Source organism: Panthera pardus, unplaced genomic scaffold (assembly GCF_024362965.1).
Source record: "Panthera pardus isolate Hobbes unplaced genomic scaffold, ASM2436296v1 HiC_scaffold_13, whole genome shotgun sequence".
Taxonomy (NCBI): Eukaryota; Metazoa; Chordata; class Mammalia; order Carnivora; family Felidae; genus Panthera; species Panthera pardus.
The window spans coordinates 16556718-16576719 of NW_026526688.1; the positions used below are offsets into that span (position 1 = coordinate 16556718).

The 20002-nt window shown below is 39.1% G+C and overlaps 1 protein-coding gene and 1 non-coding gene across 4 annotated transcripts in view; both read right to left on the bottom strand.

Annotated features, from left to right (window-relative positions):
- LRP2BP (LRP2 binding protein) overlaps positions 1–20002 on the bottom strand; it is a 29519-nt gene that overhangs the window by 6970 nt on the left and 2547 nt on the right. For all 3 annotated transcript variants that reach the window (XM_019422273.2, XM_053900846.1, XM_019422277.2), the window contains 5 exons: positions 18270–18383; positions 3819–3961; positions 3625–3730; positions 2338–2561; positions 530–704 (listed from right to left, as the gene is read on the bottom strand). In XM_019422273.2, the coding sequence (XP_019277818.2) occupies positions 530–704; positions 2338–2561; positions 3625–3730; positions 3819–3961; positions 18270–18383 (762 nt within the window). The remainder of the gene's footprint in view (positions 1–529; positions 705–2337; positions 2562–3624; positions 3731–3818; positions 3962–18269; positions 18384–20002) is intronic.
- Positions 11755–11861, bottom strand: LOC128776792 (U6 spliceosomal RNA). Its single transcript, XR_008421962.1, has one exon. It is a non-coding gene; the product is annotated as a U6 spliceosomal RNA (small nuclear RNA).

The window sequence follows — 20002 nt, forward strand, 5'->3', positions numbered from 1 at the left end:
TGGTTTTGGCTCAGGTCATGATCTCATAGTTCGTGAGTTCGAGCCCCGCGTCAGGCTCTGTACTCTCAGCTTGGGATTCTCTCTCTCCCTCTCTTTCTGCCCCTCCCCTGCTTGCATGCTTGCTCGCTCTCTCTCTCTCTCAGGTTTTTTTTTTTTTTTTTTTTAAGTTTATTTATTCTATTTCATTAAGGTACTAGAATGAGAATAGGTTCATACTTCTGGTTAGAAGGAGGCATGAATACTCTGGCTATAAGGTCTTGGTGCTGGCCCTTAGGCTCCAGAGGGTGGCAGAGTGAGAGAGAATAATTTGCATCAAAATGGAACTTTTATCATCTGAGTTTAATTATGCTAATAGGAATCTGGCAGAACTTTCTGCAAATAATCCACGTGTCTGACAACCTCTCCTAGACAGATTATCTGTGCAATAATTAAGTAAGAAAAATACTAATCCATAAAGATGTTCAAGTCTTAACTAAAAACTCAGAAATTTCTATTTGAGTCAATGTTGTTTGTGCTCAGGCTTCCTTACTTTAGAATAGTAGTGTTTCGCTGTCGCTTCATCCTTTGTGACCCCCAAGCCAAGATGAAGACATCGGGCGTGGTAGAAAGATGCCATGGCCATGCCTCTGGTGATGAATTCCGGGAGACAGTCCGTGACCCGGGCTATCGTAGGGATGTCATGAACTTCATCGTAGTCAGCAATCCTGTGGCGACATTTAATTGTGAAGTTAAAAAGGACATGAGTTCTAGTTTACATTTTTACAAATCGCATGTTCAGAAGTGGTGCCCAAAGTAACTTCCCTATTTCCACCTGTTTGAGAACTAAGTTGTTTGTGGTATTTGTTTTGTGGTGAAGGGTAAATAAAACCGCCAGTTAAAACCAAGGGAAGAGGAGCTAACAAAGAATTTCCTTCACAGCTTCTCTATAATCATACTTGTCAGTCAGGCTTAATAACCACTAGAAAACACAAAAGTTTATTTCCTTATAGTAATAATATTAAAAAAAAATTATTTTAATATTTATTTTTGAGGGAGAGACAGTGTGAGTGGGGGAGGGGCAAAGAGAGAGGGAGACACAGAATCCGAAGCAGGCTCTAGGCCCTGAGCTGTCAGCACAGGGCCTGACGCGGGGCTCGAACCCACAAACTGTGAGATCATGACCTGAGCCGAAGTTGGATGCTTAACCAACTGAGCCACCCAGGTACCTCATAATAATAATATTTTAAACTTAGTAACACCTTGCAGATTTAAACAATGGGGAAAAAGCATTTTCTATTTCTTTGAATCATTTATTCAAACATTGACCTTAAATTTGGACTTCAGTCACATAGGATCAGAAAACATATCAAGAAACTTACACATCTATCTTTGTTAAAAAGTGGGCAAAAAAAGTCCTCCTTCATAACCCTGACACAAGTCTAGAGGGTTGTGTGAAAATGGGATCTACTTAACCTCATGTCACCTGTGATATTATGAGGAATAGGAATGTGGACAGTAATGGAAAGTTTGACAGATTTTAAAGTCTTGGTTTTAACCAGATGGGCACTTAGACTTTAGGGACTTTGGGGACCACACTTGTAAGTGACCTGCTCCCTGGGAGCCATGATGTTGGGCAGAGGGTGGAACCAAGTCCTTCAGGCAACATTGTGGATGACTGCCCCACACTGGGTGAGGGAAGAGGGGGTCCCAGGGGCTCTGTCAGGCATTATTGGGAGGGAAATACATCAGCATGGCCTTACAGCCTCTCTAGGGGACATCCACGTCTGTTTTTCCTGGTATATTGCTTTTGTACATTATGAGTAAATAAATGTGGGGAAAGTACATGGGCTCAGAGAAGAGAATCTCCATATATTTTATAAGGTGTTAATATTGGCATCTCTTAACCATTCTCATTTTACAATCTTTATCAAGCTATCTTGCAATTGTGCAGTCATAGAACATGTGGCTGAAGAGTCTATGAAGAAATTAAAACATATTTAATAAGCATTTCTGATGTGCTAAGCTATGTTAAGTACTTTATATACACTATGTTAGTAATCCTATGGAAGTATTTTCTTCTTTATAAAAAAGGAAATTCATGCCCCCAAAAGTCAAACGTGATTAAGATCATCAGCTGGTACATAGAGTGAATAACACTGAAGTCCTGAAGACTGATAGCACAGAATTAGACTATTCCAAAATCTAATGAAATGTAACAGGTGAGTCGTCAGTTGCACTTGCCACATTTCAAGTGCTCACTAGCCGTCATTTCCAATATTGTAGCAAGTTCTATTGAACAGACCTGGCATAGAACATCTGGGAGGAGGTTTTGGAAATACTTTTATCCAGCTTATTTACCTTTTGGAAAATGTAGCACACTTAGTAAAAAATTTCATCTTATAGTAATACTCCACGAGATTCCCTTGAGCATGGACGTTTCCACGTTCTGCCGCTTCCCTTAAGCACTGCAAGGCAGCTTCAGGGTCCTGGCGGATGCCTTGTCCGTAAAAATACATCAGCCCAAGTGCACCCTGGGACTCCAGATTTCCATTGCCACACGCTTCGGAATGCCAATAAAATGCCTAAGAAAAAGCACAATTTCATCTTTGTTACCCACCAAGCAAAATCATAAGGGAATACCGGAAAGAAAGAAAAAATCTCTAATTATGAGATAGTGTGCATAACTTATCTCTAGGAAACAGTTTTAGCACCTTGTGTGTGTTTCAGGTGAGCGCCAGTTTCACATATCCAAAAGAGAGGTTAGAGGTCACAGCCTAGCCAGTTCAGCTGTCATAGGATTCAAGATTTTCTGATGTTTCCCGAGGAAGGATCAGGAAGGTAGGAGGTAGGAACTAAGAGTCTGCTAGGCTCTGAGACACACTGCAATGAGGCCCAGCAGGGAGAGGAGAGCTGCTGATGCTGAGATCTCAGAGGTGGCGCCTGTCGATCCCAGGCAGCCGAGATAAAAGCTGCATGTGGTTGCAAGCCCATTTGCTCAGTACTCAGCTACAGTGACTTTGAATTAGTTCAAAAAATTATTTCCAAGTGGCTGCTTAGTTATCCAAAGAGGGTCTTGTTCGGTTGGTGTTTCTTGTCAGTTTGTTCTTCATGCCTCTTACAAGTAGCACTTGGCCCTACGTTTCCTCCAACCCGTACGATTTCTTGGAAAATGTTTCAATCATTGATGATTAAAGAGATTGTATTTATGCAAAAGTCGTAAATGGATTTAATTTTTAACTCATTTTCGTGTGTGTGTATTTTACTTACTAGCATCATTATTTTCTCAGAACAAATTAATTTATTCACATAATAGGATTTGTGACATATTTTAGGACTCTCTCAGCTTTCATGGTATAAAATATTTTGTACGTGTGGCTTTTTATAGTGTAGAAAGTGCTCTCACATCCGTGGAATCCTTTGGTAGAGGTAGGGAAAAGGTAGACCATAGATGAGTAAAGGGTAAAATGAGCTTTGAGATCCCAAACTGTAAACTTTCTTTACACTTTAAAGAAATGTAAGAGATCTTTAAAACTAGACACTCATTCTTTACCGCCCTCCCTTCAAAAAAGAAATTATTATTAATTTCTGAAATAAATATTAATCTATGCGTGGTGCTGGCGTTAAAAACAAATAGATCAGTGTTACCTTTTCTAATTCTTTGGGTTCTTTTGTGGAATAATATAATCCTAGGATACTTTGAGCTTTCACACTAGCTTTTGGATTTCCATTGTCTGCAGCAAAAAGCCACAGTCTAAAAGAAAAAAGGGCAAGTTATTCTTTGTGTCAGCATTTGATTAAAAAGAAAAAAAAAAACAACACTTGTTTTCAGGTAAGACTACCTTTCAGCTTCCTCATCTGATCGTTTGACACCTTTCCCTTCATAGTAAGCTCTTCCAAGGTTGTAGGCAGCTGCAAATTGTAGGTGTCTTGCTTTGGGACATGGAGAATGGATGATTTTCTTCATGTATTCCACTCCTTTTTCCTTCCACAAAGGAAAAGAACAAACAAAAAAACCCCAGGTTTTAGTTTTACCCAAACTAAATTCTTTTTCCCAGTAATGGTGTGAAAGTCTTCTTCCTGTGACATGATGTTTGATGTCATGGGTCTGTGCCCAGGCAGACGGTTGCCCTTTAGCCTGCAGAGCTGGAAATAAGGGAGGAGGAGGGTGGGACAGGGAGGGAAGGGAAGAAGGAAGGGTATATCTCCTGAGTAGGCATTCCCAGAGCTCTGAGATCTAAAGGATATAAGGCATCTCCCTCATGTTTTAGCTTCCACAGTTGGATTATGTTTCAATATGATTTCCTTTTTTCTCTCCTCCCTTCTACCTTATAGCCCTTATTCTGGATGGGCACAGTTTTTAGAACTTATCAACGTACAAGAATAGCTGTAACTTCTTCCACATTTACAATCGGAGTACACTTGTGAGCGCCAAGGACTATGTTCTCCCTTCAAGCACACTAAGTATGCTCAGTGATAATTTACATACAACATGCTATTCATATGACATCTGCATAGTCACAAAGACCACACAGGAAGATGTTGCCCCCTCCAAAAAATACATCAGGCGCAAACTGTCAAACATCATTCCCAAGAAATGTTTGACGATCAAACCCATTTTCTATACACTGCATTCTGGCTTTTATCCTTCACTGCTCTCTCCAAGTTCTCTTGCTGGCTAAACACCACAGTGATAGAAGATAAAGGTGTTTGCTTTTTAGTGAGTCCCAATGTATAGAGATTTGTTTTTGTGAATGTGTGATGTACATATTTACCTTTTTTTTCCTTTTTTCTTTTTTTTTAACCTTTTAAAAAATATTTATTTTTGAGAGAGCCAGGGAGGGGTCGAGAGAGAGAAGGAGACTCAGAATCTGAAGCAAGCTCCAGGCTCTGAGTGGTCAGCACAGAGCCCGATGCAGGGGTTGAACTCATGAACAATGAGATCATGACCTGAGCCAAAGTCTGATGCTTAACTGACTGAGCCACCCAGGCGTCCCTTTGCCTTTTTTTCTAAAACTAATAGTAAGAGGGAATTTACTGGTGGTCGAGTGAGTTGGTTGTGTAAATCCTTCCACAGATAGCAATGACTAAATCTGGAGCAAACATTAAAAACATTTTTTTTTTTAAGACACTGGAAAGTTTACCAGAGCATATGCAAGCCAGAGGAGAGATTACTCTTAAAAACTGCAGCTGAAAGTGACCCATGAAGTTCAGTGAACCTCAGGCTGGATAAACATGAAGTAGATTTCCCAGGCATACGTCATGGTCAAACTGCTGAAAGCCGAAGAAATCTTGAAAGTAGCCTGAGAAAAATGACACATGATGTACAGGAGAACAACTATATAATTAGTATTTAAGAAGACTGAAGTCATGCCATGCATCTTTTCTGACCGTAGAGTATGAAACTAGAAATAAATCACAAGAAAAAAATAGGGGAAAAACACATGGAGGCTAAACAACATGATACTGAACAACCAATCGGTCAACAAAGCAAAGAAGAAATCAAAATATGTAGACACAAATGAAAATGAAAACACAACAAAATCTTGGGACACAGCAAAGGCAGTTCTCAGAGGAAAATATGTAGTGATACAGGCCTACCTCAAGAAACAAGAAAAAGCTCAAACAATCTAAACTTGTATCTAAGGGAACTTAAAAAAGAAGAACAAAGCCCAAGGTAAAATGATGTAAAAGGAAGGAAATGGTAAAGATCAGAGCAGAAATAAATGACATAAGAGACAGAAAAAAAAATCAATGAAACCAAGAGCTAGTTCTTTGAAAAGATAAACCTATGCCAACAAATGGGACAACCTTGAAGAAATGGATAAATTCCTGGAAACATACAATCTTCTGAAACTGAATCAAGAGGAAATAAATCTGAATAGGTTGATTACTAGTAATGAAACTGAATCAGTAATTAAAAAAAAAAAAAACTAACAAAAAAATAAAAGTCCAGGAACAGATGGCTTCATAGGTAAATTCTACCAGACATTTAAAGAAGAGTTAAAACCTATTCTCCTAAATGATTCAAACAATAGAAGAGGAAGGAAAGGTTCCATATGCATTCTGTGAAGCCAGCATTGCCCTGATACCAAAACCAGACAAAGACACCACAAAAAAAAGAAAACTATAGGCCAAGATCCCTGATGAACATAGATGCAAAACTCAACAAAATATTAGCAAGCTGAATCCAACAATACATTAAAAGGATCATTCACCACAATCAAGTGGGATTTATTCTGGGGATACAAGGATGGTTCAGTATTTACAAATCAACCATGTGGTACGCCACATCACCAAAACAAAGGATACAAATCATATGATCATCTCAACAGATGCAGAAAAAGCATCTGATACAATTCAACATCAATTCATGATAAAAACTCTGAACAAGGTAGGTTTAGAGGAAACATACCTCAACACAATAAAGACCTATATGAAAAACCCACAGCTGACATCTTACTGAATGTGAAAAACACAGCTTTCCCTCTAAGATTAGGAATAAGACCAGGATGTCCATTCTCACCACTTGTATTCAACATGCTACTGGAAGTCGTAGCCACAGCAATCAGATAAGAAAAAGGTAAACAAGTCATTTTGGTAAACAAGAAGTTAAACTGTCACTATTGGAAGATGACTGTGATACTATACATAGAAAACTTAAAGGCTCCATCAAAAACCTGTTAGAACTAATAAGTGAATTCAGTAAATTTGAAGGAGATAAAATTAATGCTCTGAAATCAGTAGTATGTCTATATACTAATAAGGTAACAGAAAGAGAAATTAAGAAACTACACTTATAACTGTACCAAAAAGAATACAATGCCTAGGAGGTTAACCAAAGAAGTGAAAGACCTGTACTGTGAAAACTATAAAACATTGATGAAAGAAATTGAAGATGACACAAACAAATGGAAAGATATTCCATGCTTCTAGATTTGAAGAATTAACATTGTTAAAATGTATATATATTTAAAAATATTTTTTAATATTTATTTATTTTTGAGAGAAAGAATGTGAGTGGAGGAGGGGCAGAGAAACAGGGAGACACAGAATCTGAAGCAGGCTCCAGGCTCTGAGCTGTTTGCACAGAGCCTGACATTCAGCTCGAACTCATGAACCATGAAATCATAACCTGAGCTGAAGTCAGTCACTTAACCAACTGAGCCACCCGGGTGCCCCATCATTGTTAAAATGTACATTACACAAAGCAATCTATAGAGTCAATGCAATACCTATCAAAATACCAACAGCATTTTTCACAAAATTAAAAAATTACTAAAATTTGCATGGAACTGCAAAAAACCCTGAAGAGCGAAAGCAACCTCAATAAAGAACAAAACTGGAGGTATCACAATTCCAGATTTCAAGGTATACTATGCAAAGCTGTAGTAAAGCCGTATGGTAGTGGTATGTAAATAGACACATAGATCAATGGAACAGAAGAAAGAACCCAGAATTAAACCTACAATTATATGGTCAAATAATCTATGACAAAGGAGACAAGAATATACAATGAAAGATAGTCTCTTCAATAAATGGTATTGGGAAAACTGGACAGCTACATGTTAAAGAATGAAACTGGACCACTTTCTGATACCATACACAAAAATCAACTCAAAAGGGACTAAGGACTTAAATGTGAGATCTAAACCCATAAAGTTCCTAGAAAACAGGCAGTGATTTCTCTAGCATTCGCCATAGAGACATTTTTCTAGATATGTCTCCTAAGGCAAGGGAAGCAAAACCCAAAATAAACTGTTGGGACTACATCAAAATAAGCTTTTGCAGCACAGTGAAGGAAACCACCACCAAAACAAAAAGGCCAAAAACCTACTCAGTGGGAGAAGATATTTGCAAATGATACATCTGATAAAGTTAATATCCAAATATATAAAGAACTTAGCCAACTCTCTCTCCCTCTCTCTCTCTCTCTCTCTCTCTCTCTCTCTCTCTCTCACACACACACACACACACACACACACACACACAAATAATCCAAGTAGAAGATGTGCAGAGGACCGTTTTTCCAAAGAAGACCTACAGATAGCCAACAGACACATGAAAAGATGCTCAACATCACTCATCATCAGGGAAATGCAAATCAAAACCACAATGAGACATCACATTGTCAGAGTGGCTAAAATAAAAAAGACAAGAAGTAACAAGTGTTGGTGAGAATGCAGAGAAAAAGAAACCCTTGTTCACTGTTGGTGGGAATGTAAATTGGAACAGCCAGTGTGCGAAACAGTATAATTTCAAAAAATTAAAAATAGAAATACCATGTGATCCATTAATTCAACTACTGGGTATTTACCCAAAGATAACGAAAACAGTAATTTGAAAGGATCTATCCACTTCTTTGTTTATTGCAGACTCATTTACAATAATCAAGATATGGAAGAGTCTACTGATTGATGAATGGGTAAGGAAGATGTGGTACATATGTATATGTATGTATGTACACACACACACAGGCATATCACTCAGCCATAAAAAGAGGATGGGACTGTGTCATTTGTAACAATGTGGATGGACCTAGAGGGTATTATGCTAGCTAAGTGAAGTAAGTCAGACTGAGAAAGATAAATACCATATAATTTCATTCATCTGTGGCATCTAAAAAAATGAATAAATAAGAGGCATAATCAGACCTGTAAATACAAAGAACAAACATATGCTTTGTGGACGGGAGGGGGTGGGGGAATGGGCAAAATGGGTGAAGGGGAGTGGGAGATACAGACTTCTAGTTATGAAATGTCACAGGAATGAAAGGCATAAGGAATATAGTCAATGATATTGTAATGCCGCTGTGAGGTTACAGATGTAGCTACTTTTGTGATGAGCATAGCATAATTGGTAAACTTGTCTAATTACTATGTTGTACACCTGAAACTAATGTAATATTGTCAACTATACTCAAAGGCACAGACTTCCGGTTACAAATAAGTTCTGGGAATGTAATGTACAACATGGAGACTATAGTTGACAACACTGTGTTATATATTTGAAAGTCGCTATGAGAGTAGCTCTTAAAATTTCTAGTCATAAGAAAAGTTTGTAACTATGTGAGGTGATGGATGTCAACTAGCTTTATTGTGATAATCATTTTTCAATATATACTTAAATTATGTCATACAACTTAATATGATATATGTCAATTACATCTCAAAAACACTGGTGGGGGGAGGAGCAACGGAAGTTGTGACTGACTTCTCATGGGAATTAATGAAGGCCAGAAGATTTGACAGTAGCATTGTTTTAAGTTTATTCATTTTGAGAGGGAGCGAGTGGGGGAGGGGCAGAGAGAGAGGGAGAGAAAGAATCCCAAGTCTGACAGTGCAGATCCCAATGCAGGGTTCAAACTCACGAACTGTGAGATCATGACCTGAGCCAAAGCCAAGAGTCAGTTGTTCAACTGACTGAGCCACCCAGGTGCCCCAAGAATAGCATTTTTAAAGTGTGGAAAAGAAAAACTTAACCAGCAAAAACAATTCATCAGAAGTGAAGGCAGATTAAAGACATTTTTAAGCATTAAAACAAGTTTTTTTAATGCTTATTTTTGAAAGAAAGAGCATGAGCAAGGGAGGGCAGAGAGAGAGGGAGACACAGAATCCCAAGCAGGCTCCAGGCTCTGAGCTGGCTCGAACCCACAAACCATGAGATCATGACCTAAGTCAGACGCTCAACCGACTGAGCCACCCAGGCGCCCCTGAAGACATTTTTAGATGATCAAAATCAGAGATAAATCATCATCTGCAAACTGTACTATAAGAAATTCCCTTCAAAGGAAATTCTTCAGGTCAAAAGGAAAGGAATATGGTGACAAATGGCTACTCAGGTTGACAGGAAGGAATGAAGAGTTCTAGAAATGGTAAATATGTAATAAATATAAAAGGATACACGTATATATACATGTGCATATAATTTATTATCCTCTTAATTTCTTCAAAAGATATATGACTAAAGCAAAAATTATAACACTTTTATATCTGGAAATTTATAATATGAATTTAAGTATAGCGTGACAAAGATTGGGGGTGGGCGGGTCAATGAAAGCATACTTATTCAAGGTTCCTATATTTTACCTGAAGTAATTCCATATAAACTCCTTGTCTGTTGTGATAAATTAAAAGTGCATATTGTAATCTCTAGAGCAACTACTAAAAAGAGTATAACTAGAAAATAAGTAAATTAAAAATGTGACAAAACCATTCCATCACCATTTCTCACACATGTGAAATTTTATGACATGGTAAATACCCATATATCGATGTACGTCTGTTTCTGGACTCTTTTGTTCTTTTGATCTTTGCCTATTTCTGAACAAAACCCACCTTGCTTTAAATACTGCATATAAATATTTGGCTTTTTGTTCTTTCATATGAATTATAGAATCAGCTTGCCACAAGCCATAAAAAAAATCTTATAGGAAATTTGATTCTGATTGCATTTAATATGTGAAGTTAAATCTGGGGAGTGGGTTAGAGGCGCACCTGGGTGGCTCAGTCTGTTCTGCGTCTGACTCTAGTTTTTTGCTCAGGTCATGATCTCATAGTTTGTGAGTTTGAGCCCCACATTGGGCTCTGCTGACAGTGTAGAGCCTGCTTAGGATTCTCTGTGTCCTCTGCCTCTCCCCCGCTCACTCTCTGTCTCTCTCTCAAAAATAAATAAGTAAACTTAAAAAATTATTTAAAAAATCTGGGGAGTGGATTAGAGGGCAGATGTCGAAACGTATTGTCTCTGGAAAACAGAAGCACAGTTGCCTGATGAGTCCATAGACTGAATTTCCTAAGTCAAATTTTCTGCAATCTGGCACTAAATTACACTCAAATGTTTACTGCCTTATGCTAAAGGAAGGGTTTAAAAACCTTTTTAGAATTCTGTGAGATGGGGAAAGCAAAGCTAAAACAGGTGAACTTGTCCTCACCGCAATTTTATGTCAGCTAAAAGTCTGTTGCTTTATTCATTCCCTGCCCCCTCCCCCCGCAAAGCTATTTCCAGTTTCCATTTGTAGCTTCCCTAGGTGTTGGAGCCCACATGTGATTATCATTCTCTATGGGGTAATAATGACCTTTGCTCCCTGAAGAAAACAGATCAAATCTACCACACAAAGCATATATGGTTGAACCAGAGTCTGGACCAAATTAGTATCAAGAACATTGGTACGTTAATAAAAGAAAGTGATAATAATGAAAAGAGATATTTGCCCCTTTACTGTGAGTTAAAGGTATTATCAAGCCAGTGTAATTCTAGGTGAGAAGGGATCTACAGCGGCCATCTTCCTTTGCTCCGCTGGCCTCCATATGTAATCACATTCGAGCCATTCTCTTTGGGAGTTGCCATATGCCAACGCATTGAACCTGCCAACTTCCCTGGTTCCTCTACGTCTTCATGTCCTTAATTCTCACCTTTTAGGCTTATTCTGCGTCTGTCACCATACTCATCCCTTCATTCCTCTTTCCCTCCTTGACACTCATTTATCTGGCAGATAAACTATTTCTCTGCCTACTCAGATGCACTCAAGCAGCTGCACATGGCTGGGAACAAACACAGCCATGACGATAGGTCCTCCTGATCACAGATTTCAGAGTGAGCTCTCAGCCCTGGCAAACAATACCATCAGTTTGCTGCCTCAGTGTTCTCTCCCAATTAACCTGTTAGGGAAGAGAACTATTTCAAACTTTATCCTGTCTCTTCACACTTCCGCTGCCCCTGCCCTTTCCCTCATTCTCAGCTCATGCTTCACCTTTTGAAAATTTTTATTTATATTTTTATAAAAACATGGGGTGATGCATGACTTTGTGAGTCATCCTCACATGCAGGGACTATGCTAATTTTCTCTGTCCTTCCAGTTTTAGTGTACGTACTGCTGAAGCGAGTACGTGGCTTTTCTTTTATGTCACTGAGAAAATAGAAAATCAAGAGAGACACTGAATCTGTGAATTTACCTAACTCATCCTTTTCCCCTCTCTGCTAGATCTTGTGTATCAACTTACAAATACACTGTGGTATCTCTGGACCAGGGAGGACCCTCCCTCGAGAATATGACCTCGTTAGTGCATGTGCATTTGTTCTGCTATATGACAAAACTCAGTGCTTATGCCCAACTCCTCACCTCCATGCGTCTCCTCGGCCCACTCTGACTTTGGTCCCTTCTCCCTCCACTGAAAAGGCTTTAGTCAGGGTCTCCGAGGAGATTTGTCTTAATGTGCCTAACAGTAAGCGCTCAGTTTTCATTATACTCACCTCAACAGAATTGAGACAGATGATTACTCCCTCCTTGAAACAGTTTCATCATCTGACTTCCAGATCACCACACACTCCTCAACTTCCTCTATTCTCCCTGCTCCTTCTCATTCTCTTTTGCTGGCTATTCTTTCCCCTCTGACCATTAAATATTGGAGGGCTCCCCATCTCTGTCCCTGGCCTTTTCCTCTTCTCTGCGTTCACTCATTCAGCAACTGCATCCAAATCTGGTGCCATAACTACCGATGGTCCACCGAGACCGCCCCCCCCGCCCCACCCCGATTTCTCCGGTCCTGACTGCATCACTGAGCTCCAGACTCTCTACTTGACATCTCTGCACAGGTGACTTAACACATACTTCAAAAGTTAGGTTTTCTTGTCACGTCCCAAACCTGCTCCTTCCTCAGTCGTCCCATTGTTAAATGGCAATATCACCCTTGATCCCTCCCCTTATTATTTATTACTCCTGGCCCTCTCCCGGTCCATTAGAAGGCCTGTATCCTCTTAAGAGTATATTCTAAATCTCTCCACTTTTCTGTATTTCCACGAATGGTACTTTAAAGTGGTTCTGTCTGAACCCCAGTGGCTTCCCAATTGGCTCCCTGCTTCTACTCCTGCTTCCATTCAGTCCATTCCCCACACAACAGACAAAATGATTTCTTTTAATGGAAATCATATTGATTTCCCTCCCTTTCAGTGTTTTCACATTACATTAATCACACAAGCCAAACTCTTGGCCCTCGTTTTCCAAGTCCCATGTGGTTTGGCCCCGTCTCACTGGTTTGACTACACTCCAGTTTTCCCTCCTTCCTCAGACCTTAACACTAGCTATTTCCTCTACCTGAATGTGATTCCCCAGACCTACATACATGGTCTCTCCCTCTTGTTACTCAGTTCTTAATTCAAGTGTCAGACAAAATGATGGAACAACACAGGGAGGAAAACTATAATCCCAGAATGAAATGTTGGGGAATGACCAATTACTGGGAAGTTGATAGAACTAGGAAAGTCAGTGGGGTGGAGGAGAGCTCACAGCTGGAAAATGAATTGGGGGGTGAAAATGACGCCAACTCCACCTTTGAGCACATTGGGATAGGGAAGGAGAGCCCTCGACCTACAGAGAGGTGGTTATGGGAGAGCTAAGTTTCCGATGAGGCAAGGAAGGGAAAGAAATAGTCTGAGAAAAGGCTGAGGATTTGCCAGCTGGAAAGTTTAGGAGGGAGGGCAGCTGTAAGAACAGGAGAGGAAACAGAAAGCAATATGGAGTCAAGAATACGTGAGAAGACAAATGACCAGAGAGGCATACGTTGTGTGTAGTGGCCGGAGGTGATACAGCTGTGACGCTTGGTGGGACCGAGTGAAGTCAGGGTTCCAGATGGAATTCTGATGTCTAGTTCAGGTACAGTCACAGTGGGTTGGCCTCATGATGCCTGGTGAAGCCCCCCATGTCGGCAGACACTGCAAACTTGGGACTTGAATGAGGGTTTGGAAGGGCAGTTATTGCTTTTGAAACTGAAGAATTTACCAAGTAAATGTTACTTTATGTGGGCCTCTAGGTGTCCAACTAGCTGGCTGTCCATGGGAACACTCCAAATCATGCCCTTCTTTGGACCTTCAACGTTGAAGTCTTTGGATGGACGGGACGTAATCAGGTTTGTATTTTGGAAAGATGGCATTAGTGGCAGTTTGAGTAACGAGTCTGGGACCAGCACAGAAGCTGGGGATCTACTTCTGAAATAACCCAGGTAATGGGTCCTGTGAGCCTGAACTGGAAGAGAGGGAGTGGGACTAAAGGACTGGGGACAGATCTGAAAGATACTCAGGAGATAGTATGAGTAGGTCAGTATGACCCATGGAAAAGATTTTATTTCTGCTTTGAAAAAGACAGTCTCTGGTTTGGGCTTTTAACTGTAAGTGGCTATTCCTAAGTTATAAGGAAACATAATTCCTAGTATTGTTTGTTTTTTTTTTTAAAGGTTTTCATTATGAATAAGTCCTGGGTTTTATGAAGTGCTTTTTCAATACATACTAAAACCATCATATGGTGTCTTACTCAGGCTACTAAAGTATTATATTCATAGAGTTCCTTAGGTTGAATTGTAAAATTTCTGGGCTAAGTTTTACTTGGTTATGACACTTCATTCTTCTAAGGAAGTATTGATTTTTTCTTGTAACAAGGGCAAATATTTTATTATCTTAACAGCTGCTACCATACTTTTTCTTACATAGGATCTTACTCTAGAAAAGTCCTTTGAAAAAGCCTTTTGAGGTGACTCTGATAACAATGTGGTCAGCAAGGGGCCACAAGATCAGTCAATAAATATGATTGAGCATCTACTGTGGTTCTGGCCCTATTCTAAGTCTTTAGGGGATTGAGTCGTGAGCAAGACAGATGAAACCCCCTGATTCTGTAGAGCTTACATTCCAATTAGAGATAAAGAAATTAAACAGGTAACAAATAACTAAGGTAATCATTAAAGTTCGTGAAGAAAGGAAAGGGTGTTGATTTTGATAATATGGCCACAGAAATCCTCTCCAGGGAAGTAACATGAGGGAAAGGCAAAAGAGGAGATGACTCAATTACTCTGTTTGAGACAATGGGATAAATCCATTTTTGGCATCAGAGAAAGAGAGGGTAGAGGGGAAAGACACAGGAGGGGGAAAGGGTGGGGAGAAAATACTCAGCAAGTTTGTAAAGAATCACGTGAGGTAGTGCAGCCACAGAATTTCTTCCAATTCCCAGTTAATTTTGACAGACAACGAAGTGTAATATCTCATTGTAATGGATATAGATAAATACCAAAGAAGAGAGTGGCACAATGACAGAGTGAATCTGAGTCTTGAGACTTTTTGGTATTTTTTTTTTAAAGAGCACCTTGGGTTTTTAATGACTTAAAATTGATATAAAAATAAGAGTCTCTTGAAAATATAACAGAAAATCAATTGAATAAAATAATTATAATACTTTCAATCCTATCTGAATTTGCAGGCGAAACAATTGTGGAGAATCTGAATCACTCGAGACCAATTTTTTTTTTTTTCACCAGATATTTAAACGTTGGAGTGTATCATTGAAATAATAAGAATAGTAATACTACTACTTAAAGTAAATAGGCTTTATCTTACTATGATTTATCTTGTTTAAAATATTTTGTAGAACGAATTTTAATACTATTCCCCCAAAACTGCTTTATTAATTGAGGATGAGAAAAGATTCATAAGATCAGTATGTCAATTTACATTTTTGATTTTATTTAGTACATATCATAGGATATGATGGTCACAGAGATTAGGTGGTAACTGCCTTGAAGAGTATGGTTAAATGGACTCATGATTGGTGTTAAGATTGCTGTTCTCTAGGTTTCTCTAGTTATGACTTAGAAGTGCCCGGCTGCCTCCATATACAGCACAGTTAATGGGTGGCCATGCCAAGCCTACATCAGTTAGTATGCTGAAACGTGCAAAGAGATGACTGAGGAAGCTGGATCCAGGGTACTGAAGGAGGTTTCGTAACATTGCTCATGTCTCTCCCTCCCTCTGAATGCCATTCCTTCCTTACCTTATATGCTGTGCTTCTCTTCCAAGCGTCGGCGGAATCTCCCCTGACCCCACGTTTGTGCCTCGCACATGTATCGTCTCAATCCAGGACTCACAACTGCACTCATAGTTATTCTCAAACTATGCGTTCCTTTTCATACTTATCTTTGCTTCTCCAGCATCTCAGACTGTTCCTTCCTCGTTAATGTTTGTGGAAGGAAAGAGTGAGTGAATAATGCAGTGAATCCAACTAAATAAACCAGGGTCGGATAAATCACAAGAGTAAGCACATACCTCGGGGATTGTAGAGTAGGTGCTCAGAGTGCAAAAACTAGGGATTTTTTAAGCTGCTTTTGTGTCCTTCAAGGCAGTTCCAAGGATGACGACCACCCCTGCGAATGGCACCAGTGCACAAAGAAACTCCACTGTCTCAAATAGTAGGACTTGTGTGTATTTTAAGCAACAGGTTTGTAGGTGAACTAGATGTGGACTCCAAGGGATCGAGAGATGCCGACTAAACATCTAGGAAGTGGGAGGCATTTGTCTGTATGGATCTCAGAATGAGGTTCTGGTGTCAAGACAATTTGGAAGTCTTTTAAAAGTCTAGGTAATGTCAGCCATGGACTGAATGAGCTTAGTCAGGGAGAGAGAGCAGAAGAGGGCAGCAAGGGCCTAGGTTCTGACACACTTCAACATCTAGAAGAGAAGCCGCTAGCAAAGGTGACAGAGGATTGGCTACAAAGAGGCAAACAGGGAAAATTGTATTGCCAACACCTAGAGGATGGTGGAAAGAGGTATGTACAGTATGAGTGAGAATCAGACAAAATAAAGATGTTTCAAAGAGGGTTCAGATTGGATTGAGAACAATGTAGTCATGGATTCCACGTTACTACACTTTTTTAATTTTTGTTTTTTTAAAGAGAGAGAGTATGCAAGCAGGGTAGAGGGGCAGGAGGAGAAAGAGAGAGAATCCTAAGCAGGTTCCACGCTGAGCATAGAGCCCAACATGAGACTCAATCCCACAACCCTGAGATCATGACCTGAACCGAAATCAAAGACTTGGACCCTCAACCAACTGAGCCACCCCATGTTACTACACTTTTAACAGGTTAAACTGTAAACGGGTTAAAATAAAATATCTTGCATTTAATGCAAATATTTGTTTCATCATTCACTTATTTCATCATATGCTATGATTCTAAAAGAGTAAAAATTAAGTATTTCAGGAATTATAGTTCCCATCATTAATTTTATACAAGATAAAATCAGGAAAGAAAACACTCATCAAATGCTTACTACATGTGCCTTGTGTTATTTTACATGTTGTTCAATTTCATTAACAACTACGTGACTTAGGTTGATGGTTTTTATTTTGCATGTTGGCTCCAGTGGATTGAACTGGTAATGTAATCTTAAAGCTTTGTATTGATAAAAGTTCTGAAGCTACGTCTGGATTCAGCTAGAAGGGGGGCCATGATCAATTTTCAAGGTTGGCCATGGCCAAGGGAGGAGGAGGAAATGACAGATGTATCTCAAACTTATGTTTATTTATTTTCATTTTACAAATGAAACTAAAGCCCAGAATCCCATAAGGAATAGAGAAAATTGTCATACTGATCTCCAAACCTCATAGCTTAGTTTATGCTTTCTTTTATCTGCAAACATTTACAAATAAATGAGGCCTAGAAATATTATTGATATACATTAATTTCACCATTATTAAAATGATAATGTAGATTATATTTATTGACAAAGACAAGGACATTCAAAATACATTGTTAGGTGAAAAAGGATATTAAAAACCATTATGTATAGTGTAGTCCTACATTGAAAAAGTGTGTACGATGTGCCCACACATACAAACATATATGTATATATATAATTTTTTGCATGGGGCAATACATGGAAGAATATACTTTAAAATAATAACAGTGTTGGGGCGCCTGAGTGGCTCAGTCGGTTAAGTGTCCGACTTTGGCTCAGGTCATGATCTCACGGTTCATGAGTTCGAGCGAGTTCAAGCTCCACGTCGGGCTCTGGGCTGACAGCTCAGAGCCTGGAGCCCGCTTCAGATTCTGTGTCTCCCTCTGTCTGTCCCTCTACCGCTTGCACTCTGTCTCTTGCATCGTCTCAAAATAAACATCAAAAAAATTTTTTTTAAATAATAACTGTTCATATTTGATAGTAGAATTTGGTGATCCTATTTTTACTTATTTTTTAACTTTTCTCCATGTTCGTGTAGTTTTGGAATAACTTTTAAACATAAAGGAAAACATTTTAAAACAAAAGTGTCATTGACAGTCAATGGTAGCAAGGAGGGGGCAAAAAGAAATACTGTCTTTCACATATATGTAAAAATGACTACTGCTATCCTTTAAATGCTAAAAGGATAGATATTATTGAAAGAAAAGTACAGAAATATAATATTAAAATATAAATAACCTTAATCATCTCAAAAACCCATTAACAATGAAATCTTAAACATTGTGAACGAAACAGTAACTTACAGCGTCTGTAGGTGTCCCCAGTCCATCATAATACATTACTCCTAGCTGGTAAGTTGCTTGATGGTCTTTTTCCTTGATTTCTTCAAACTGTTCTAATGCTTCTTCATACCATCCCTACGAGCTCCCAGGAAATATTGAATTATTTTTATTATTACCTTAAAGTCATCACAAACATTTAATTCCCACCTAAATCTAGCTAGGAGCATCAAATATAGCAAAAGACAGCAACACACTTATGGAATTTGGAAGTAAGGCATCAACAGCAATCAGCACACCATAAAACCAATTAAATAGGCCTAAATATGACAATAGAGGGAAGTGACTAGGAAAAATCTGGGTGAGACTCTCTTTTGTTTTTATTCTTACATTTGGATATTGCCAAACCTCTCTCAAAATGATAGCCTAACCCTCTGCTCAATCCATGCTGCCATATGACCTGCCACTCCTAGTCTGAGACACTGCAGAGCTGGGGCCAGGGCATCAGAGAAGATGTGCACATCAGAATAACCACCATTATTAAATATCCACTATTATTATAACTCATGGCTGCCAATGTTGCAGTTCTCCAGCTAGGGAGAAGACATGGAAAAACAAATGTGATTCTCTAAAATTTTTTCTCCTATACTTCCTACAGAAACCTACACGTTGGGGCACCTGGGTGGCTCAGTGGATCAAGTGTCCTCTCTTGGTTTCGGCTCAGGTCATGATCTCACAGTTTCGTGGGTATGAGCCCTGCATCGGGCTCTGTGCTGGCAATGTAGAGTCTCCTTGGGATTCTCTCTCTCTCCCCACCTCTCTCTTTCTGCCCCTCTCCCTGCTCATGCTGTCTCTGTCTCTCTCAAAAATAAATTAAAAAAAATAATAATAAAAGAATTCATGTTTTAAGGCTCCTCAGCAGTTACAATCTGATAACAACTATGCTAAGGTGTAAGGCACTAATATGGGGCTAATGTCTTAATCCATCAGGGAAAATGTCCTATACTAAAGAATGAATCATTTGTAATCGTGGAAAGAAAGTCTGCTACTGAACTGGAAAGTTATTACTCAGGAAGAGCAGACCAGAGAAAAACAACTTCTGGAAGACACAAAAACAACTGAATTCCTTTTTCTCATAAACTCGAATTAATCAACAATTTCATAAAATTAATAAAAAGATCACCAAAATACTAGCAAATACTAATTTTAAAGAACACATAATGAGTTAGAGACCTAGCTGTTAAGACTCATTGTCCCTTCTGGCTAATGTTTGGCCTAGATGTGAGAGAGCTGGAAAAGTCAGAATACTCTATATGAAGGAAGAGAAGGGAGGAAATAGAAGTTTATTTTGAGAGAGAGCTTGTGCACATTTATAAGTTTATTTTGAGAGGGAGCTTGTGAGCATGAGCACTCACAGGGGGAGGGGCAGAAAGAGAGAATCCCAATCAGGCTCCACTCTGTCAGCACAGAGCCCTATACAGGGCTTGATCCCCATGAACTGTGAGATCATGACCTGAGCCAAAATCAAGAGTTGCTCACTCAACTGACTAAGCCATCCCAGGTGCCCCTAAAAATTATATTTTTAATTTATAGTGTGAGAATGGATTTCATACCAAAATGACTCCTACAAATGACTTTCATTAGAATGACTTTTGTGAAGGAAGGTCAGATATCTCCTTAATATATTATACTTAAAGGCACAACCATAATCTAAGGAATTTAACAGAATTCGCTTTGTATAACAATGTAAGGAACTC